We start from the raw sequence: 24,765 nt of genomic DNA, 5'->3' as shown, positions 1-24,765 counted from the left end.
AAACTAACAGATTCTAATACCAACACGTCAAACAACTACTCTAAAGTACATTTTGGAGAAGAAAGGGCGTTCCTCGTAGATTAACATTAGACCGCCTTCATCTATATATATTGTTTACGAGTTTTGGCCAAACCAAAGGTGTTAGCCGCAGTACCTGATTTACAAACAAATTCCAAATCGTATTGTACAACTATTAAGATACAAGATTAGTTACTTGTTCAGCTCAATTCACACACTTTCTAATTCAAACGAAAATTAATGAAGTCCATTTTGGCCTCGCTTCTGAAAAAGGCATATTTTGAAATGAGAAATAGTTTTACCAATAAGAGGATATTTTTACCAGTCGAAATATTTTAGAAAATTTGTAAATGCGGAACTAAAAATCATTGTATCGAATAAACAGTCAGTACAACACAAACTAACGTGTTGTCGTTAAGCTAAGGAAATAATGTATATAATTGGTCAATTCCAAGAAGAAGAAGGTAATTACTTTTTCCGATGCGAGCCAAACAGTTGCCAAACAGACTAGTTAAAGGAAAACTCAAAATTAAGACACCGACAAAGTTTCAATATTACTGTTTAAAACTGAATTTACATATATTAATATTTGTTGTTCACGTTTCCGCGCGTTTCGTACTGATTTCATCAAAATTACAATTTTTGTTCTTTAACCATTAAAGAGTTGGATGTGACGTCAAGCATCAGGCATCAAATGCAATAAATATCAGGCGGTTAACATAAGATTATTCGAAATTTTTGCTCTGGGATTACTTGGCCTGTCAAGCAGTCTGACGGCTGTAATTCTCAAAATTGGCCTCAAATCATCAGATACAGCCGTTTCCATGCAGTCAATTGAGTTAATTGGTTTGCACTATTTTCTCTGACAATGACGTGCAACTTCACACTGCGTAGCAGTCGTTTCCTGTTTAACTAATTTTATTTTATTTTATTTTATTTTTATTTTTGTATTTATTCATTTAAGTTATGCGATTTCCAACGACGAATAGTCGAAGGAACCCCTTATAACCTTGAATGACAGATATGCTCAATACTACACTACTTCGGCTAACAAAAACACAAAGAAGTACAAAATGCTTCCAGCTGAGTACATCATATTCCCTTAGAAATTTGCAAATGAATTTTAGTAAAACATTGCGGATTACAGGAAAAAAATTCCAAAAACACAAATATTTAACATACCTTTAGTTAAATTTAATTTTTTAGCAATTTTGATCGAAAAACGAAAAAAATAACATTCAAAACATGCAAAACTGCCTATTTAACGCCTGACGTTTAATTTTAAGCGTTATTAATTATACCGAGACCTCTATTGTAGGATTTTACAATACACAGATTTGGGCCTTCGCTTTACGTTTTACATAATTAATGATTAGCAGTGAAACAAATTAAGTGCAGTAAAGTATGTGACTTAAATTCGTTTTGAGTAAGTGAGTGGCTGTACAGAATTTCGACGTTTCTTCAATTTTACCAGACGGCTGCCATGTATATTTTGTTTCTCGTATCCATTATTTGGGGAGCTTGGGTTCAACGTGTTGCTGCAGGTGGCTATCAAGGTGCGTGAATTATCACTGAGCTACAAAGTTTGCTTTAAGAATAACTTAGTTAAGTTTATACTATGAGTAAAACGTTAATTTTTAGAATGAAATCGTCCTTTATAAGCGAGCATTTAGAAAAAAATTTTAGACAAAGGTATTAACTACAAAATAAAAATACCAGTTCATTAACTACGAACAGAAATTGATACGTAATCAAGGATTCGAGAGAAAAAACTCCTAACATAATTAAGTATGCTTCCGTTGCATATTGAAAAAAAAAAAAAAGCTGTTTACTACGAGAAATTTTAGCTCAGAGGTTCCAACTTACAAAGACATATCTAAGAGGAAGCAAATAATAAATTAGGGCACCCAAATTAATAATAGTGATTTTCTGAAGAACAAAAACATCGTGGCCTCTGCATGTTTTTACCACAAAAACACTTGTTTTGCTTTGGCACCAAAATTAAATTAGCAGCGCTTTAAAACTTAGAGACAGTGAGTCATGAATCTATTAGTCAAATTTTAAAGTAAAGAAACGTGTCAAATAAACACTGTCATTTCCCAATTGTAATATAGTCTATTTTACAATCTCTGGTCAGTTTTAAATGTTTTAAAGACAATTGTAGGACATAGAATCAACCTTCAAAATGGCCGGATTTTAATGGAATTTGCTCTTTTAGCGAATTAATTTTGCTGCACGTTTTTCTACTACTATATGACGAGTGCCCACAAATTTATTTCAGTTATGTGTAGACCAGTCCTAGTTCAAATCAAACTGATTAGTAAGTCGACTTTATATCAGGTCCCAGATTTGCGAAGTCGTAATTCTTATGGAGGCACCTCGGCAACTGTGCGCCCGGCATCGATAGGAGGGTGAACGAATAAACTCATAACTCTTTTAGTAAGACATGAATCAAGTTAATTAAGCGCTTAAAGTAAAGTTCAGTCCTAAAATTAATTTCAGTACATACGAATATCGGATCAGCTTACCCTGCGGTCGCTTCGGAACAAATGGCCAAACGCAAGTACTCAAACAAAACAAACCAAACCAAACAAATACTATTTTTTTTTTCGTCTTGCTCGCTAAAAGGCCGGACGGGCAAAGCCAGTAGAAAATTTTGAAAGTTACTTAATTACTAGTTTTTTGCAGCTTTAAAACTCGTCGGAGCTAAGATTAAAACCGACACACCACCTCATATTCGCGCGGCCATGCGTATGTTGCGTTATAAACCATGTTATAATTAAATATCTGCCATCTTCAATCAGCCATCTTTGATCAGAAGTTGACAAGTCCTCCAAATATTACCAAACAATGAGGTGACCCAAGACATCCGAAGACTTTTAAAGTTGCCTCGAAGTCCTCTGAAAATTTCCGAAGATGAGCCTTAAATGTCTTACTAAATAAAAAGTCGCACCACCTTCTCGTACAACTTGTGATTGATAGGTAGTTGTGATGTTTTGACGAAAAGTTCTCAAATTACATTCGCTGTTATGATGTTTTGAAATTTCTAAAACTACACTCGCTTTAATGAGGTTTTAAAGTTCTCAAATTGCACTCGGCTTTTAGGCGAATGCCATTTGAGAACTTTAACTGTCTTCTAAGAAAAGTGCAGTAGCCCCCTTCCACCTTGCCCTGTATTCATTCATGAAGAAAACGGTTCGTAAATAACGAAAATATACGTGCGGTAAAATAATGAGCTCCTTTTATTTGATAAAGTCTCGTTTTATTCGTGATGTTCATTATAAGTAATATTTTGTTTATTTTCAGGTACGTGCAGGCGACACGTTAAATTTACTACTGAGAACGATGGCTATGCTCTTCAGGGCCACGTGATTAAAAACCTTTCTCTACAACTGGGTCAGACACGTGATCCTTGCAGAGGTCAATGTGTTATGGAGAGTCGCTGCGTGTCAATCAACGTCGGTCCACCAATAAACGACAGAGTAGTATGTGAACTGAGTGACTCGGATCACTCTTTGCATCCTGAAGATCTTAAACCACGAACAGGCTTTACCTTCACTGGAACTGAGGTGAAACATTTAAACTTAGTTCTTTAGATCCACGCGAAGATAACACTGATGTAACATTGCAAAAATACGACAACAAAAAGCACTCCGCGATGAAGGGACTGTATTACGAAACGACAATTTGGACATTTAGAACATGTTTTATTTTAATCCTATTTAGTGTCGAAAAAAATGAAATGGCATTTACAGTTGGTTGTTCACACGATAGAGTTATTTGTAAGGCGACATCATGGTCAAAGGAAGGGAGGGAGAGTACTCATGACTGACGAACTAAAATTGAATTTAAATCCAGGTGTCCCAACTTATTATGTCTTAGAGTACAGATCAAGGGCGGTAGTTCAATTCTGAATGATTTTATATTATTTATTTATTCGAATTCTTGTAAAAGAATGAATTGTAACCTGGGAAATAGATGGAAAATGCTTTATATGTCCAAACTGCGGATGAAATAGTCAAGAAGAAAATTTGAATCGTGGCGTCATAAAGGTCATGCGTGTTGTGTCTCGCAGAATTAAATAAACAAACTCGAATGTACAACACAACAAGGTTTAATCAAAACATGGTGGTTCGATTCAACAACAGGCCCACATGGCATGCGTGCACATAATAGTTATATCAAAACCGCAGACCATCATGTGCGGCATAGCAATGAGTTCAAACCCGTTGAGGCCTAACGAAGCACTATAACTTAAGTTAACGCAAAACTGATTGCGGGCTGTATTTTGTCCTCTACAGAACGCGTGCTCCACTAATCCTTGCCTTAATAATGGCACGTGCTTGAATGGATTTACAGACAAGAGATACAAATGCGTGTGTGCAGCCTTCTCAACTGGAAAAAACTGCGAAATAGGTAAAAACAGGAAATTATCTATTAGTTTAACACCTCGACGCAATTCTAGATCTTGAAATAGTTAAGCTTGGTTGTCCCCATTGCCCTGTTGTCAATGTTGGATGCAAGGAAAATTAAACCTCTATTACATCGTACTTAACATTAATAGCGGAGCTCCACGGCGGCTAAAAGGCCGAAGAGCGGAGCCCCATAACCATAGAAAATCTACAGAAAAAGCGAAAATCATGAACTTTAGTTTTCATGGTAATCATGGCTAGCGGCATAGCTTGCGGGTGCGTACGACGTACGTACGTCGTGCAATCTTGAAATAGATAAACCCTAACCTCTTTGATACTAGGCATCTACGTTATGGTCAATTGACAGCTGTAAATACAAGGTGTCCGCTGACCAGTATCATGTGACCATATCGTGGGCTCAGGTGTATGCCTCCTCGAGGTTGCGTATTTTTTAAAAGTAGACCGCTGACTGGAAATTGGTTTAACTATTGGATCGCGGGCTCAAGTACTATTTTTTCTCCTGTCTATTGGCAATGAATTTAGATATTTAAATAAAGGGCAAAGTAAATTACCGGGGAGCTTCGCTTTTAGGCTTGGCTAAATCTATTTAATAGGGTTAAATTATAACTTCGTAATACACGAATAAAATTTCTCTTGTGATAGGATAGGTCGAACACCATCGCATTCGTAACCCCATTCTTCCACTAACGATTATTAAAAAAATGTCGTTAAAGGGACTGTACATGTGTCACGGCTGAGTTGAGTTTATTTTTTTTTTGTAAGTTTTGCCAAATTCTTGCTAAGAAACTTAAAGGAGAAGTTCACTCCAGAATGGCCATTTATTTTCTTTACGCTAATAAAAAGTTTATACAAAGATATGTTCTTCACCAAAATTTCAGCCTCCAACGCGCGCTATAATCCTACGAAATCTTTCTCTGAAGTAGCCCAAAACTCGATAACTGAACGCCGCCATCTTGGACCTAGTAATGTATGCGTGACGTCAAAGAGTTCAGCCTGAAGTTTGGCGGGAAAATTTAAATAGGGTAAACTCCTTGTTTCTTTGTCAAAATGCCTGTTTGTGCAGCTCCATTTTGCTCAAAAAGAGCTTCAAGAAATACAAAAAGAGGTGTTTCTTTTCACCCTCTTCCAATAATTAAAAGAACAAATATTTGTGTGTTTCGAAAACTATGTGGAAGACTGCTTCAAAGTAGATCACAGATACAGTCTCCTGCGTAGAAATACCCACAAAAGAAAGAAAACACCTGAGGCAATACTAACCAGTTTTAAGAAATCTTCTTCTGTAACTCCATCCAAACGACATGCAAGCAAAAGGAGGCCAAAGAATAAGGAAAGAATAGAGGTTAGTCATTTTGCTTACCGTATTTTCTCAATCAAAAACCCCCGGCGTTTATTTCAAACTTGGCCTGGTAAACCCGACGTTTATTTGAAGCCGGTTTTTAATCGGGGTCCGGTGTTTATTAAAGAAATACAATTGTCTGTAATTTTTTCAGGTTGATTTATTATTATCTATCCCTCGAGACCAACGATTTTTCTTGTCGTCCCACCCGACAAACTGTTCCTGGGGTCTCGGAGGATGATTATTACCACAGTAACAGTATTGCATACGGCACGTGCATGTTGCAATCAAGATTTGTTACAAACAGAACATAAACAACCAATAAGTTTATAAACGGCAATGTCGCCAAAGTCCTCCGCGGTTATAAACGTCCTCCTCCACTGTTATAAACAACAGTGCGTCAGTCATGACGACACGAACGCGAACATTTTTGTTTCATTTTGTTTACAGCATCCTTCTTGGTTATTTTACGCTAGACGTTTCCTTGAACATTCATCTCTTAATATATAGATTTAGGCAAGCCTAAAAGCGGAGCTCCCCAATTAATTATTTTGCACTTTATTGAACTCTGAATTCTGGCCATTGTAAAATTTTAAGGCTGAGAATTTTATATTAGTTTTATTTTTTTAATAAATAATAATTAATATTTTTTCCTATTTCTTTTTTTATACCGTGTCCAGGGTGGGGGGGGGGGGGGTACTCCCTAAAATTTACTATGGTGGTGTGCCGCTGAGTTGCTGAGACTCTGGACCTGTTCCAGAGACAAAAGGTTCAATTTGCGACCCTGTTCCACACAAACACTGCAAAGTAAGTACCCTGTTCCAGCAATATCCACAATGGAAATATATGAAGATAGATATAAAAACACTACCGTACATCACAAAGCTCTCACTTGACTTCATCTGTGGCTTGGAGATAAAGCGGGTACCGTGTACAGCAACACCAAATAAGAGAACAAACAAAATCAATCAAAATGTTATAATTCCACCGAAAGCATTATCATTAAGAAGTCTGGATGGGAAATTATGTTGCAAAACGGGCAATTATGTTACCTTCATGTAGAAAAAGGAGGGAGGCATATCACATGGCAAATTAGGCATTTATGTTGTTACTTTACCAGCTTTAAAAGAAAGAAAAAATCACTTAAAATTTAGAGTATAAAGGAAATAACAAACATCTACATTTATAATAAGGTTGATTTTAATTTTTTTTGCACATTCGTTTACACTAAGTACCATATTTGGAAAATTACGAGAAACATTTGACCAATCAAAATTACTCTATTCGAGATTAAATTCAAAGCGCGCGCTAGCTCGCGCTCGATGGCGCAATCTTGTTTTTGAACAAGCTTGGTTGAATAAAGTTAAATTTGGTTAAATTCTCCTGTTTCATCTTCTTGAAGTAGTCCTGGAGAACTTCGCTTCGATACACTTAATGTATTTCTTTAGTTTCTGTAAGAAATTTACGGTTTTTAGGTCGAAATTCAAGCAACATACCGCAAAACCAAAAATTATGTTGCGTGTGTCATTACGTGTAAAAACATTCGTGTACAAATTCCTCGTGTTTCCAAATATGGTACTTAGCAAAATGAATATTCAAATGCTGTGCGCGCGCGTTACACGTTTCAACCCTTATGGGTTTCTGGTTATAGCTAATGGTTTACAGCATATTGCCCAAACCAAGCTAACTTCAAGCAAACCGGAGTGAAAGCCACAAGCAAACTAGAGTGAAAGCTAACCGCAAGCAAACCAGATGAATAAAGCTAACTGCGAGCAAACAGGGGTGAACCTAACTCCGGAAACAAAGAAATGACATTCTGTCATTCCTCCGAACAGGGTCACCCCATCCCCAACTCCCCCCCCCCCCCAAAAAAAAAAAAAAAAAAAAAAAAAAGAACCTGAAGAAGATAGCACCTTATTCTCTTTTACATGTCTTTTGACTCCCCTTCTCTTAAGGGGTTTTACTTCACTTACAGAAAAAAAGCAAAAATTCTGAGAAGCTAGAATATTGTTTGTGAGTCTCAAAGTCAGTTTTGTTATTTGATTACCCAGAAAAAAAATAGAATCATGTCTGCTTGTGTATAAAACTATGCAAGAAAAAATATAACATCAATTCTTTGACTACTCTTTTAAAAATTTGTTCGTATTATTGTCCACATTTTTATGGAGTCATGTTGCCCATTTGTCATGGAGTTCACAAAGTAAGCAAGTGAGTCACAATTTGGTTGCTACATGGTACCTTATGGATACTGCAAATTTTATCTGGCTTTACAATATTTCACTTATTTTAAAAATATAGCTGTTCTTATAAATTGTACACAGCATACAATACATAAGAATGAAATTGGTAATGCCTATACTTTAGAATTACATTACAGTACCACCAGTTTCAGCATAACTAATCCAAATTCAAATAATTACATTGCTTTGTAACTCTACTACCTCCCCCAAAGTCAACCAAAGATCTTATCATATAATTAGACAACTACATGTAAGTCCTGTGTAGTTGAGGGCTCAAAACATTTGGACACTTGCAGGTCATGTTAACTGGCCAAACAGATTTTAGCTTGGTCACATGTGGTTTCTTACCAGTCAAAACATTGAAAATAGCAATTTTAAACTACCGCCATTTCTGCTGTTACTGTTTTCACTGCATATTTTTGAAAAGATCACTTCATAATGCCCTTGTTACATCTAACAAGATGTGAAAGTGACAGGTCAATCAAGAAGTCGTTTTTTTAAAGTACACTGTAAATAGGATAACATTTAAAATCTAAATTTTGCTTATTTGCAGCTTTTCTTGATTTTAATTTCATGTAATTTACTAGTCTCTTAAAAATAGCATCATGACGACACCCAAACATCGAGCTGGATTTAATCTTTCCTGTTTTCTATTTATGTCCTTGTCCTTGTCTGTTTTTGTGTCTGTGGCGCTGCAAACTCTGCAAGTCATGTTCACCCTGAAAAAAGTCAAATGCCACAGATTAAATTAAAATTGATTAATTGGCATCAATATCAATAATTTATAAAACAAAACACTTCATTCGAGCTTGTTTAACTGAAGCCAAACCACTGGATGCAAAAGGATCCATTTAGATATTTAACAGAGATTACAGACTATTTTTTTACTGATAACTGCAAAGTCAACTAAATACTTTAATTTGGAGCTATTGTTTTCCTGCTCCATGTTGTTTTGAGGCTCTTTGATGCCTTGTTTCACTGGTTCGTACACTGAGGATGAGCTGGCCATGGATTTCTGTCATAACCACACATTGGAATTTGTGAGGGGAGGTGACATTCAAACCATTTAACCTTCCACAGTGAGGCTAGGGTATAGATATTTTCTGGTACAAGATCTAAGCATTTCATGAAAACATACTTTTAGTGAAATATTAATTATTTAAATTGTCTACTAATACATTGTAGTTGTTTTGAATGTCATTGAGGAGTCAGAGACAAACTAACTCCCGAGTTAGGATTTCGAGTTGGATTTTTGAGTTGGATTTTCGAGTTAGGATTTCGAGTTGGATTTTCGAGTTAGGATTTCGAGTTCGATTTTCAAGTTAGGATTTCGAGTTGGATTTTTTTTTGACAAAGCAAAACCCATAACAATTATTGAAAGCTAACCATAAACAGGCTAACTGGAGTGCATAGTAGGCTAACCGAAGTAAATAGTAGGCTAACAGGAGTGTGTAGTAGGCTAATTGGAGTGCATAGTTAGCTAACTGGCGTGTATAGTAGGCTGACCGGAGTGCTTAGTCGGTAAGCAACGTGAAACCCCAACTCGAAATCCTAACTCGAAATCTAACTCGAAATCCAACTCGAAATCCAACTCGAAAATCCAACTCGAAATCCATCTCGAAATCCTAACTCGAAATCCAACTTGAAATCCAACTCGAAAATCGAACTCGTAAATCCAACTCAAAATCCTAACTCGAAATCCAACTCGAAATCCTAACTCGGTGAATAGGCAACCTCCATTGAGGAGTTGAATAATGAATGCAGATATTTAACAAAGTACGAAGATCAGCAGCAACCAAATGCAGATTAAAGCAGCTGGGTAAAAAAAGAACGAAACTGAATAAAAACATATTTAAATTATAACTACCAGTAGTAATACGTGACTCGCAGGGCCTTGCGAAGCTCTCGGTTTGGGAGGGGGGAGGGTGTTATAAATAAGGAGTGGAGAATTGTAACGGGCATGGCCGCGACACCCTCCAGGGTCTAGTCTGCTTTGAAGATGGCGGCTCTTTCTGGTTCGCTGACTGAGTTCGTAAAGAGGTATAAAGCGTTGGGAAGCACAGGCTATTTTCAAAATCATCGATAAATTATTGGATAGTCGCATTTTGGACATTTATTTGAGGACATTAAAAAAAGAAGAAGAACGAACGGCAGGAGGATTCTAACCCTCAGCCCGCGCGCCCCTGATGGCAATGAAAGGTTTATAGCCTGAATAGGCATTGAGGGAGTATTATGTGGAAATCAGTGTTATTTTAATCCGAAAGAAAAACAATAAAAATGAAAGGCTCAGAATTGGAACCCACAAAAAAAGTAATAATAAAAAAAAAACCCTAGCCGGATTCCAACCCCCGCCCTCATTCCCGAAGATCTGATTTCAAGTTCGACGCCTCACACCATTAGGCCACCAGCATGCGGCTGTGTGATGTCATTTTCGCCACACACCAAGCTCACAAATATATATATATATATATTTATATGACCGTAAACTCCACACAAGATTTGATCCCGCCTGAGCCCTTTGAGGGACAAAATTATACACCCCGCTATGCTCTGCCTTCGGTCTCGCTTCGCGAGGAACTAAAAATAATATAAAACTAGATACTGTACCTGATTTACTTTGCTGTTGTCCACTTTGCACAGAGCATTCTACACCAAGTTCAACAAAACTTGACTGTAGGTATTCTTCATTCATTGCGGCTTAATGGCAGAATATAACACTACCTAAAAGAAGGATTGACATAATAATCTATTAAAAACCACCACACTAGCTCTAATTAATGACCCTGTTTATAAAAATAATTTATAAAAAATTCTGTCTTATTTAATGGATCTCATCAAATAAAATAATATTAGCCTCTTTCGTTTATACACTCAGTGAAGTGACCCTTCCTTCCTACAATGGGATATTTAGCATTTCTGCTTGGGGGTTTCTTGTTAACTTATCTGTATAGAAAAAACATTGCCATTGCAAAGATACACATTCAACACTGTCATGATGATAGTCAATGTATTAAAGTGTGCATACACAGCTGCATACAGTGTCTAAAATGGCATGAATTACAAGTAGAGCGAACAATTGTGTTTTATAAAATTACTCAAAATAATTAACTAAGATAGTTTTATGTGGAAATAAACTAAGCTTTTTTTTGTTTCTGCTAAGGTGTGGTAAAAACGTGTCAACGCAAGAAATTCGCAACGTAACGATCTCTTGGCGTATTCGTCCACGACTCTAAAATAGTTCGTTTAAACGAATTCCAACAGCGAGTAAATAAGAATAAATAGATGAATTAAAAAAATAAAACACTAAGTTTAGCTGGGAGTTGCTTATAAACAATTCAACTTAATAAAAGTTCTGTAAACCAGAACCACTAAACCGACGCAAATTCACTCATAAAGCATATAATTACAGATTTTCACAAAAAAACATGGTATTCAGTAAAGCCAAAGTTTGTTACCTAATATTTGAAGTCGGAGAATGCTTGTCAATTCAGCAGGGCAAAGCTTTCAATCAGCTCATGAATTAATCGGAGGCGAAGCAGCTTCAGTTTTTCGTATTATTATCCAACCGCGTAGAACATAATTTATGTAAGCTATAAATTATAACTTACTCCAGCACCACTTTGAATTATCTGCGAAGGTCTATTTCAGCCTATTCCATCCGTGTAGCTATTGACACTTCTTTTTTCCTTTCTTCAGTGAATTGCGTTTAGCTCAATTAATTTCCTAGAGCTGGTCAGCCGCCGAAACGGTAGAAACTCGCTCGCTCTCCTCCACCTGTGCCATTTTTTCAGATCTCCCCGTGAGCCCTTATCGTTTGCCATAACTTCCATGATGTGTAAAGCCTTTAGACGGGGTAGACCGAGAAATATTTACGAAGACATTTCTTTTTCCTGCTCGGTTTCTCCTTGTGCTTCGTTCAGCTTACAAACTGACCGGGTTGTTCACTTTGTCCTTCATGTAAATCTAAATGAACTGACCATGAAAAGTACTTGCGCCCGCGGACCAATAGCAATGCTATCACTTGGTCAGCGGTCAACTTAAAAAAAAACACGCGACCTTGACTAGTTCTAAACCTGAGCCCGCGATATGGTCATGTGATACTGGTCAGCGGATACCTTGTTTTGACAGCTGTCAATTAACCATATAATGGATGTCCAATATACGAAGGAGGCAAAAGATTGACTCCCCTCCCCCCTCTGCTTGGGTTGTCTTGTGACTCCCCTCCCCCTCCCCGAGAGTCTGTACGCGCGCGCGGCGGGCGTACGCACCAAATTTTTTCGGCCTCCTGGGTTTACATCAATTCTCTCGTACCCGCATTACCCATGGTGCTCCGCTCCGCGCGCTGGCGCGCGCTGAGGAGCTCCGCTAAAAATTACCAAAGTAGCAAACCGTACCAGTTTTTCGTAGCAGTGCTATTTAAGAGAATATATTTACTTGTTTTCTCGACCGTAAATAATCGCCGGGACCTCGATCACGGTGTTTATACGAAGCCGGCATTTAATCGGGGACCCACGTTTACAGTTCAGTTGAATGTCCACTTTTGGAAATGTTTTGATCCGCAGAACAAAACAAACAATTATCCAATCACTGCTCGAATTTGGAGTCACATGATGCGAGGTCTGTTGACTTCATGCTGAATCTGTCGATCGAAATCTAGAACAGCAAAGTGTACAGAACTCGAATTTGAATGAAACAAGCGTCGTTCTATTAACTAAATGGAAATTCACGGCTTTAAGAAAAAAAAATATGCCATTGACCTCTCTTGGCTAGGAATAAGTAAAGCGGAGACGAGCGCTTGTATTTTAAATCCTTTTTATGTCGCGCGCTATGCAAATAAACACTAAGCACTTGGTTTTAAGTGAATTAAAAGAACTGAGCTATGAACTCCGCTTTTAAAATAAGATACTCTCGCAGTTTACGCCACATCAATCAAAGAGTTAAGCATCCTGGGCCTTACTTTATTCACAGCTTGCAGAAAGAAAAAAAATTGCCGTTGATCTCTCTTGGCCGAGGGTGAGTAAAGCGGATACGAGCGTTTTCTGTCGCGCGCTATGTACATACCAGCGACATACATTTAACACTAAGCACTTGGTTTAGGTAAATTAAAAGAAGCTATGAACTCCATCTTTAAAGTAAGATACTCTCATTATTTACGTCACATCGATTAAGGAACCTAGCATCCCAGGCATTAGCTTAAAATTAAATGCGATCTCGCAAAGTGACATGAAAACAATTACATTTGGTATCGTGCCAGAACTGACCGGTCTAAGAAATTGATACCAGTTCGAAGGTTATTAATTTAACGAAAAAATAAATAGCTTCGTAAAAGCCACATAAATATTTGGCGCAATTGAGTCAAGAAATTACTGAGAACACGCGTCGAAGGAAGCGACACATTACAGTGACATTACATTGCTGTAAATCAGCCTGGTTTGGTAACACAATAAAAATATAAGAAACGGGAGCTCATAATCTGCTGGTCTTGCAGTGAAAACATAAAGTGAACTGTACTGAGTTTTAACTTGCAATAAAAAATGAGTCTCAACAAACCTTTCTAACATATATTTCATCAACAAATTGGCGTCCAAAGGTGTCAAACTCTGCATCACAAAATAGCTGGCCAGGAAATCAAACAGACCGAAGACCTCAAGTCGAAGGCTAGCTCAATCAATCGAAGGCTAGCTCAAGTCTCCTTCGCCTTCCCTGGCATGGCGCAATCACAATGTAGCAGCTCGCCAGGGTTCTCATTCCTTCCATGTTCTTTCTGTTTCTCTAACTTCAGGTTATCAAAAAATTGAAGCGAATCGAGAAAATAATATCCTTCGCTTCAGGCGAGTCCATGCTTGGTTGCTTCCGCCAGATAGCCTTCCTTTTAATACATTTCAAAATGCTTTTGCGCGTCAATGTGCTTTTGCGCGTTTCAGCGCGTCGACCTCCGGTCCACTGAAACCAGAAAGAAAACAAAGCTCACATCCTGTAGTCCTTGTTGTGTCTTTAAACACGTCCAGTAGATAATCTGTGGCGATCCTGGATATATTTAAGATGTTCTTTGACGTCAGTTATCCATCAAGTCATCGACTGAAGCGAACGGAAAGAAGCCCAAACAGATGAGTTATAAGCAGTCTCATTTTGCGTAGACGATGGCTTCCAGTAAAAAATCGCGGCCCATCCACCCAAATTGCGGCCCATCGCTCAGATTTCGCACAGAGCAACTAGAATAACTGTAGAACGTCCCTGAATTTTTTCAAGGCTCAGAAAAAATTTTCACAAGAGATACACTGGATTAAAGCTGAAGAAACGACCCAAAAGACAACCAAAAGAAACATACGCATCGAAAGTAAATCCTCACCTCCGTGCACAATCCGCCGTGATTTTACACAATTGTCACGCATAACGCTTCTTCAATGCTTTCTTTGTGTTGTGTTACCAACTGGCAGGAAATGCACCCCGGGAATACTTGAAAAAAGGCAAATATAGAATTCAAGTGGAGTCCACTCGGGAAGACTTGACAACCGCCATGTTGTTACGTCACGCTATTGTTTTCTACATTTCCAAAAGTGAACATCCACCTGAACTGGTTTAATCGAGAAAATACGACGACGGCAACAACAACAACAACAGCAAAAACAACAACAACAAAAACAACATTTCATTTGCCAGAAAAAAATAAGTAATATAATTATACAATTACAACTTGAACAAAAATTAGCTTAACCCTATTCAGACCGGGGGGGGGGGGGGCTTTTGAGGCCCGCGCTGACTTTGAACGTTTATAACTTTTTTAAGATTTAACCAAACGCTGCCCAACTTTCTGAGTTTTCTAAAATTTATCTGGCAACAAATTGGTAGGGTTGGATGATGTGTCAGGAACTTGACATCACCATGGCAACGGCATTTTGACAGGCATGTTTTCCCAAATTTGTAATTTTGCGTGTTTCTGTTAATAAAAATCAACTTAAATAGCATTATTTTTACATTTTAAAAGCACATTTTTATCCATTTTGAGTACTTTGCAATGATTTTGGGTGGTTTTCATCCTCGGAGACCCAGGGGCATTTAGTGGGGCGAAATGAAGGAAAACCGGGCAGAAATCGTTGCGACGAAAGTTTTCAAGTACGGCACGAAGTGCCCCTGGGCAACGAGTTACTCCAGACCATTTCCAAACGGCTCTCCGAATGCTGGCTCCCGATTGGGCAGAAAAAAACCTTTGTATTATTCTGCCCAATCGGCGAGCAGTAACTTGGGAATCACTTTGGTGTGTTCTTACACGCCGTCTACTGTGTCCGCCATACTTGTGTCGTTCGTTCACCAAAGCTGCATGCAAGGGAAATTTCCATTTAGCCCAAAAAAATCAGGGAATCTTTTCCGATGTCAGAAAGAAAAATATATTTCAAGATCGACGGGAAAATTTTCGTTTGGACTGATCAGAGGTATCGTAAATACTGGCTTGTTTATCGATCGGCCGCTCGATTGAGCTTGTAGGTTTCAAATATTTATTTCTTACCGAGTTTCTTATTTTGATAGTATCGCTATTTAAGGCTTGTACATTTGGAATCTAGCCTTTCCTTATAATTTTCTCGGCTAACTGGAACTTTCCCGTATTGCGTGGACCAGACAAGTATGCCAAACAGCCGCCAATGCATCACACCGTGAGAGGTATTTTAATGTTCTTGTACGGGCGAAGCCATAACATTTTTCTGAATCGTCAAAAGTTTAAATATTTTTCCATGTTTTATTTTTTCCACGATCTTATACCTGAGCAGAAATTAATTAGTGAAAATGTTGTTGGGAAGGATATATTTGCTGCATTAGCTATCGAATAATAATAAAATAATTATTTTTGCTGAAAGATTGACTTTGTAGATTTGCCAAGCGATTATAGAATTGGAGTTATGTATGTCGAGGGTTTCTCCTTTGAGTGGATTGTTTAAGATCAGGTTAATTACTTTTAAATTCAGGTTAATTACTTTTTAATTACTTTTAAATTCCAAGCCAAGAGACCTTAAAAGGTATCTTGGCTTGGAAGCTGCATTCATTGAAGAAAGTGACAAGGGAAGGCTAAGTTTTGGAAATTGTTATGCAACGCGACATTACAGGCAGAATGTAGTTGCTGTTGTCTGTGACAAAGTTCACCCTGTAGTCCAATTTAGATGACTTGTGTACCAACCAAAGATACAGATAAAACTTTGCTGTTATGTAGCTCATACACTTCATTGTTCAAGGTGGCAAGAAGATAAACCCAGCCTACTGTCGAGCCAAAGTGTACATATGCCTGCCGTGTAGTCTTGAAATACAAAGAAATATACAACCCACTTTTAATTTGCATCAGTATATGTAATAGAAATATTATTACACTGACTGTTGTCTTTATTTCAATACCAGTAACATCTAATTTCATTTATTTATCCAGCTGGGAAAAGGGAAGGTGCTAGCTGTTACATTTTCTTGGGGTGAGTCCAGGGTGGATAATTGGGACTTCAAGTTATGGGGATGATTGTATGGAGTCAAAACTTAAAACCCCCAAAAATCCTTAGGACTTAACAAAGCCCAAAGAATCCTTGAACCAAAAATGACCCCCAGAAATTTCACATGCCAAATTGTATTTCCAGGAACAGGAAATGCACTTTGCAGACTATCTATATATACCAAGTTTAATACCACATGCAATGTAAAGTAACACCTTGGTTATTTATTAACTCAGCAAAAAAAATTCAGATGTCTACAAATCTAAATATATGTAACAGATTTTAAAATGTGCAGAAAACTGTACAAATCAGTTTTCATGGGAACTTTATCGCACAAAGCACACTACTCAGATGGTGCTGGGCAATTTGTAAACTGGCAACCCGGCATTTTTAACCTAGTGGTTAGTTCAGGTTGCCAGAACTTCTTATCTTTAGCAATATATTTATATAACAATTCTGTAATTAATTTATTGATAAGGAAATAAAGAGGATGTTGTTGTTAGAAGCCTGTGAAAGGAATGGTGTCAATGTACAACAACAGCACTTCACCCTCTATTCAAAAGCATGTGTTGCTATTTGGATTGGTAAAGCCAGAATTGTAATTGCAACAAATCCTCCTAGGATTGCCTCATAGCATCAACTATGAGTCTCCCTGTGATTAAATCATATCTGCAAGAATTGGGAGAGGGAGGTAGAGATGTTCAGCCATCTGAGGTACTTTTATTATTTCATGATAAGGGATACAACTTCAGCAAAGTGAATCTGAAATGTTTCAGTATGTTAAGTCCACCTCTTGTAGACAAAAACAAATACTTGCTTTCTTTGAAGATACTAAGAAGTCTTTCAGAACAAAAACAATATGTTGTGATTTCTGTGCAAAAGAATGTGTCTACATATGGACAAAAGTGCCCACAGAACTTGGGGAGTATGATTTCAATGTTGTCCCTCAGAAATGTAAAACAGGGCGAAAGAAAAGCACTAAGTTTTACTAAAGGAGTTTCAAGAAAGTATGTACAAGGAAGTGCTAAATTCAAGTCAAGATTATTTGTTTCAAACGTCGACCGAGTTACATAACTATTTCAATAAATAGTTGAACTCCTCCTCCTAATAATAATTGTTGTACAAACTCCTGTCTTAAGTGCTCAACGTGCTATCAAAGTATAAGACTGGGTACGATTTCCGCACAGTATGTATGGAGTTGTGCAGAAATCTTTCCTATGTAAAGCACATACAGATCGATCTACACAAAGAGAAAAATCTGGATCAACCCATTAAACACCTTTAGCTGTTTCATAATGTAAATCTCTTTGGCATACTTGTCTGGTCCACGCAATACGGGAAAGTTCCAGTTAGCCGAGAAAATTATAAGGAAAGGCTAGATTCCAAATGTACAAGCCTTAAATAGCGATACTATCAAAATAAGAAACTCGGTAAGAAATAAATATTTGAAACCTACAAGCTCAATCGAGCGGCCGATCGATAAACAAGCCAGTATTTACGATACCTCTGATCAGTCCAAACGAAAATTTTCCCGTCGATCTTGAAATATATTTTTCTTTCTGACATCGGAAAAGATTCCCTGATTTTTTTGGGCTAAATGGAAATTTCCCTTGCATGCAGCTTTGGTGAACGAACGACACAAGTATGGCGGACACAGTAGACGGCGTGTAAGAACACACCAAAGTGATTCCCAAGTTACTGCTCGCCGATTGGGCAGAATAATACAAAGGTTTTTTTCTGCCCAATCGGGAGCCAGCATTCGGAGAGCCGTTTGGAAATGGTCTGGAGTAACTCGTTGCCCAGGGGCACTTCGTGCCGTACTTGAAAACTTTCGTCGCAACGATTTCTGCCCGGTTTTCCTTCATTTCGCCCCACTAAATGCCCCTGGGTCTCCGAGGATGGGTGGTTTTCTGGCATATTGGAAAAATTTTGAAATCCAAGATGGCGGATCCAAGATGGCGGCTGTTTTGACATCATGATGTAATTGTCATGTGATGTGACGTCACCATCCCACGTGACGTATACCAAAAGAAAGAGTTTCGAACGTACAATACATCCTATAAGTTTCATGGTGATTGCTTAAATATATCGACTCCCCCCCCCCCCCCCCCCCCGGTCTGAGAAGGTCCAAGAAAGCCCGGTCTGAATAAGGTTAAATTGGTAAAAAAAACTCTCAGAATAGAACTTACTAAACGAGCTGGGTTGTTCATGTAAATTTATAAATATAGAAGGAATAACAGCCCTGAAATGAAGACAGTAAAAAGTGAAAAAGCATAAACGTAACATTGGTTCGTACTGCGTCTGGCGTTTTCTTTGTTTGGGGGTATTTCCAAGCAGGAGACTATATCTGTAATCTTCTTCGAAGCAGTCTTCCGTATAGTTTTCGGCACACAAATATTTGTGTCCGCTTTGGCAGGAATTTTTCTTGCCTGTCAAAATGGAGCTGCACAAACAGGCATTTTGACAAACAAAAGCCACTACAAAGAAACAAGGAGTCTCAAGTATTTAAATTTTCCCGCCAAACTTCAGGTTGAGCTCTTTGACATTACCAGCTCCAAGATGGCGGCGTTCAGTTGTCGAATTTTGGGCTACTTCAGAAAAGGATTTCGTTGGGTTATAGCGCTCGTTGGAAGCTGAAATTGTTGTGGACAAAATATCTTTGCATAAACATTTTATTGGCGTAAAGAAAAGAAATGGCCATTCTGGAGTGAACTTTTCCTTTAATGTTTGAAAAAATTTCTCTTTTGGATCCTAATGACAAAACCATAGCTTCGTTAATTCAACCAAATGTGTATTCTGGGCGTTATAATTTAAAGTTACAAGCGAACAAGACAAACTTTGAAAACTGTAATACCCAACAACAAAACATTTTGCAATCCGTTTCAATCTTCGTCACTTTTTGCCATCCGTACCTCCTTTTGTATTTGAAATGCTGTGTTATTGAAGTGTACCTTCACTGTTTTATGAGGTTATTTTTATATTTCGCCGAATCTGATGGTCTTTTCCGATGCCTTAATTTGACTTAAATCCGTGACACAGTCCCTTTATTCATGGCTAATTTAACAATGATTTCCTTTTTAATTATTTTGTCAGCTATGCCGCAGACCTGCAAGGAACGGCATGAAAGAAACATGTAAGTAGCAAATTCTAACCAACGTTTGGCCGGACAAACAGCATGTGCATAACTTCAACAACAAAAACAGTCATAGTGTTAGACGAGCTAACTAGATATTAAATAATAGCTCATTACAAACAAATAAAGTTCATTTATTCATTAATTTTAGATCTGACGTCGCGCGAAAAAGGTTAACTATTTTCAACCAGTAATGGGATCTTTGTGGAGCTGCGGATTCTTTTTTATTAGCCGTCATGTCTTGAAGCTTCTTGATAATTCTAGGAAATACCAGGAGCCCATCGCTGGAAATACCTAGAGGAATCAATGACTTTTTTGGACTGACTTTTAATATCTTTTCGTTTTTTAGGACTGAAGGTAACAAAGTTTACCAACTGAAGGTTGGATCAGCTGCAGTTCATGTTTACTGTCACGTGACTGATGACCTTGGATCATGCGGAGGTGGTGGATGGACGCTGGTCATGAAGATCGACGGCAACAAGGTACCGACTAAAAATAATAATTGTATGTTATACGTTATTCCGTCGCAAACGGGGAGCTTAGATGGAGGATCTGTATAACAGCATACATTATCGTTTTAGGCCACGTAAAAGCGAACACTGGCTCACGCTGACTGAGTAAAAACAACTATGCTTTAGTGTAACCCCCTCTCAAGGTGTCATTCTATAAAGAACAAGAAGTTTGAGAAGCTTAAAATTGGCCGGTTAATAATTAACTATCCGCTTTGTCTTGAAAGGCAGGGTTCAGTACAGCAAAAACCACGAAGCAGTTACTTAAGTAACACTCAGTCCGACTGGGTTTGCGTAAGTCACACGGTTTGCATGAGCTAGCTGTTTTAGTGTGCATAACATAATATCTAGAATGTTTTCAAGACTGCATTATTACTTAATGACATAATGGTCTCAATTTATAAATGTATTTCGCACAATACAAATAAACAATTGATGTATTGTATTGTGCGAATGTATCTCGCACAATACAAATAAACGACTAAAAAATATAATTTTTTAACGCTTAGCAATACTTTAAGGCGGGTTCACCTGAAGGCTGTACGCTTTTCGGTATTTTCCAGCCATTACACTTTGATGAGACAGTACTACAACTCTTTATCGAGTAACTACTCTTGTGAAGAAAATGATCACAACTTGTTGACCATTGATTGGACATTTGTTTCATACCATTAATGTAATAGCAATTGATGAAGAATTGTAGTACTAACCCCAAGTATAAAGACTGGGAGATTCTAAAACCCATTATCAGCCACCTTAAGGTGGGGTCCTACCTGAATTTAAATGGAATGTTAAGAGGTTTAAAGAAGGGATTGAAGAAAGAATGGAAACATCATCAGACAGTCGACCCCCATGAAAGAGCACTCTACTTTGTCTACCAACTTCAAGTTCTAATTTTAAATATTTTTTCAATATTTCTTGTGTGTCTAAATTTTACTAATCCTTTGAGAAAAACTATCGCCTCTCAAACATCCCCAAAAATGACCCAAAAATTTACAAAATACCTCAATACATAGATACATGGAATGAGTGAAGCTTTCTTAGATTCCTTGAAACGCGAACGAGGTCTGGTGGGCGGGGAGAGAGAGACTCTGGGAACGAGGTTGATTTTCCATCCCTTTCCCTCTCCTTGGCCTTTCACCCAACCTGTATATAATAAAGAAGCGTTTAAGCTTTCACAATTGCAAATCAGGGCTGTCAATAAGTTTTCAAGTAGACGTCCTGACTTGGGAAGTAGGCGGCAGGGTACTTTTCTAGCGCTAAAGGCGGGAGCCCCCTAGGGTGCCTTGCCACCAACAGAAAAATTGGAAATATTCTTGGTTTTCACATCACGACATCAAAATTCTAAAATCCAGAATCTCGAGTTCCCTGAATTCCTCACGTAATATATGTCTTATTGAAGGTTTTCAGCTCGATAGCATCCGCCGTCTTTAAGATATAGCATTTTGAATTTCGGAGTTTCGCGCCACACGGCATCAAAATGGCCGCCTGAATGCTATCACGTATGCTTGAAGAAAATGCCTCATCCCGTTATTTTTAACAATCTAAACACAGTGGAACCCCGATATAACGATCTTCGATGTAATGATATTCCCGATATAACGATGAGAATTTAGCGGACCGAACATAAAATCTTCCCCGATATAACGATATTATCAGAACACAGTCCCAATTTAAGTAAAACATTGAATTTAATACAATAACATAACAGTGATTGAGTAATCTCTAACGTTTCTGACAACAGCTTTATACAATGATATACGAAAATGATACTGTATTCTAAGTCTCTATATCCCGTAAAAACGTATATGTTAGGTTTACCCCGATTAACGATATTTTCGATTATTTTACGGCCACATCGTTATATCGGGAGTTTCGATATAACGATTCCTCGATATAATGATATAATTTTACTACTCCCTTGGTATATCGTGGTATCAGGGTTCCACTTCACACGGACTCCAACATGGTGTTTCCATACTGTGCTCTAATTTTGTGTGGAACATTTTGACGGACAAGTCGGGATAACTCAAGTACGGAATATCGTACAGACCTGAGACTTGGACACCGTGACTTTCTAGTAATTTTCCATGACCTGTAATATTCTTAATCTTTTGGACTCAATAGCTTTGGATTTATTTTTTATTAGCGCATGACAGTAGCGTTACTGGCGTGACAGCGAAAACCAGCAATAAATACTTGGAAATGCTATTTTCGGCATTTTTCATTCAAAGTTTGTATACATTTGCTGCCCGTTTTAGTATATTGTTTTCTTAATTTTCGTTAGTAGACGTACTAATCTGTACCAAGCAATTAGAGAATAAGGGAAATTTGCCTTTGGGACAAAAGAGTAGAGAATATTTCGTGCAAAATGTAATTTGATTAAGTCAATATTATCACGTCTATAAATACTTCAAGCATGCTGTTGAATGAATACGCGTTTTCTTCTTATCAATGAGAAACACTTTCAAATAATTAATACATGAAATATAACAATCAGATCAGATGTAAGGAAGGAACGAACCTTTTAAATTATTTGAAGACTTTCAAAGCCGTGACATTGTGCATCCAAGCTGCGATAAAGTTTAATTAAAACAACATCCAATTTAATAACATTTAATTATTCAAAGTTTCCATTTCGAAATCCATTTTTTCAATTGATAGCTTTACCCATCTTGTGAAAAATTCCAATCAAGTTCCAACCTATGCTGTACATTGCCAATCCTTTGCTGAAGTCTTCAAAAGTGTCTTATTAACCAAATCTAAAACATTTTCAAAACATGCTGTGCCAAACATTCTACTCTTTGCGACAGGCGACTTTGACGGCCAACTGTGTGTTCTACTGTGCGGAAATCAAAATCGACACACTTCTTGCTAAATAAAAATAGTTTTAAAGTGGAGTCCCCTTCAAAAAATGTACCGCTAGATTACACCGCTATTTGTAGAAATTTTTGTCAAACGTTATGAGGATAAGAGCTTTTTGCAGTTGTTCTAGCTGTCATTTACTAAATTCATCTTTTAAATTTTAACCTATTTTCTTATTTTTCTTAACAAAGGGAACCTTTCATTACGATTCCAACCTCTGGCTCAACCAAGAACCGTTCAATCTTGCCGGAGGGGAAACTGGGCTGGACACTATCGAGACCAAGTTACCAACCTACTGGAACACACCTTTTTCAAAGATTTGTCTTGGCATGAACATTGGCCAACAGAACAACTTCATTGTCATCAACAAGCAGGCCAATTCTTTGTACTCACTGATCGCTGATGGGCGATACCGCGCCACCACACTGGGTCGTAACACGTGGAAAACGCTGATTGGTCCAGAAGCCTCTTTGCAGCTAAACTGTAACAAAGAAGGTTTCAATGCTGCGTGTAGCATTACAGACAGGTCCAAAGCAAGAATCGGCTTCGTTGGAAACAACGAAAACAATTGCGGCTACTGTGATTCTAGAATCGGGTTTGGTACAGGAGGATATCCTGATAAGAACAACACTTGTGGAAACAACGCTAAATATGTTCCAGATAATGGAGAAAAAAGCATCAAAGCCATGGGATACATTCTTGTGCAGTAAGAGGAAACTGGTGAAATGAAGCTAGAAATAAATAACATCATAATATTCGTTGTTATTAAATAAGCACACAAAAGCCGTGACATAAAGTCATGTACATCGTAGTATACTAAAAAACAATCAGTAACCAGTCATCACGTAACACTATTTCATTGTAAACAAGAACATTGAGAAGCTTGAGAAGCTTAAAATCGGGCGCTTTGCCTTGAAAGGCAGGGTTCAGTACAGCAGAAACCACGAAGCAGTTACTTAAGTAGCACTCAGTCTGACTGTGTTTGTGTAAGTCACAGGGCTTGCATGAGCTGTATTAGTGTGCATAATATAATATCTAGAACGTTGTCGAGATTGCATTATTACTTAATGACATGATGGTTTCAATTTATAAATGTATCTCACACAATACAAATAAACGATTGAAGTAGACGACTAGACAATGTAAAGTTTTAAGACTTAGCAAAGTGCAGTGTATTGGTAATACTGTAAGGTGCGGTTTCACCTGAAGGTCGTGTGCTTTTCGGTATTTTCCAGGCATTGCACTTTGATGGGACAGTACTACAACTGTTTACCGGGGAACTACTATTGTCAAGAAAATGATCACAACTTGTTGATGAATGATTGAACATTTGTTTCATACCATTACTGTAATAGCAATTGATGAAGGCTTTTAGTCCTGAACCAAAGTATAAGGACTGGGAAATACTGAAACCCATTATCAGCCACCTTAAACGGAAATATCTTGTTGGTGTTTCAAGGAATCCAAGGAAACTTCACTCATCCCATGTATCTATGTATTGCGGTATTTTGTAATTTTTGAGTGATTTTTGGGGATGTTTGGCAGGTGATAGTTTTTTTTAAAAGAATTAGTAAAATTTAGACAACTAAGAAATATTGAAAATTTAATGTGAATTTAACATTGGAATTTGAAGTTAGAAATGGGCAGACGGACACCAAACAGTCCCGTGACATCCTGGAGTGTTTTTGCATGGGGGTCAACTGTGTGATGATGTTTCCATTTTTTTCTTCAATCCCCACTGATAAAGAACTGTTGTTGGTGTTATG

At 37.7% G+C, this 24,765-nt stretch overlaps 1 protein-coding gene and 1 long non-coding RNA gene across 2 annotated transcripts; one reads left to right on the top strand and one right to left on the bottom strand.

Moving 5' to 3' along the window:
• Nucleotides 1–1,452: 1,452 nt before the first annotated feature.
• On the top strand, nucleotides 1,453–24,631 carry LOC144636395 (putative skeletal organic matrix protein 5). Its single transcript, XM_078495600.1, has 6 exons — nucleotides 1,453–1,574; nucleotides 3,325–3,587; nucleotides 4,320–4,434; nucleotides 19,586–19,625; nucleotides 19,975–20,107; nucleotides 23,191–24,631. Exons 1-6 carry the CDS (start codon nucleotides 1,502–1,504, stop codon nucleotides 23,707–23,709), a joined length of 1,143 nt encoding a protein of 380 aa, XP_078351726.1. The 5' UTR covers nucleotides 1,453–1,501; the 3' UTR covers nucleotides 23,710–24,631.
• Nucleotides 6,285–12,107, bottom strand: LOC144636616 (uncharacterized). Its single transcript, XR_013567569.1, has 3 exons — nucleotides 11,483–12,107; nucleotides 10,635–10,748; nucleotides 6,285–8,746 (listed from the first exon to the last, which is right to left on the bottom strand). It is a non-coding gene; the product is annotated as an uncharacterized LOC144636616 (long non-coding RNA).
• Nucleotides 24,632–24,765: the final 134 nt, after the last annotated feature.

Source organism: Oculina patagonica, chromosome 13 (genome assembly GCF_052425735.1).
Source record: "Oculina patagonica isolate OP01 chromosome 13, crgOcupat, whole genome shotgun sequence".
NCBI classification, from domain to species: Eukaryota; Metazoa; Cnidaria; class Anthozoa; order Scleractinia; family Oculinidae; genus Oculina; species Oculina patagonica.
The sequence above is the reverse complement of the archived record's forward strand: the minus strand, read 5'-3'. Positions and strand labels throughout refer to the sequence as shown.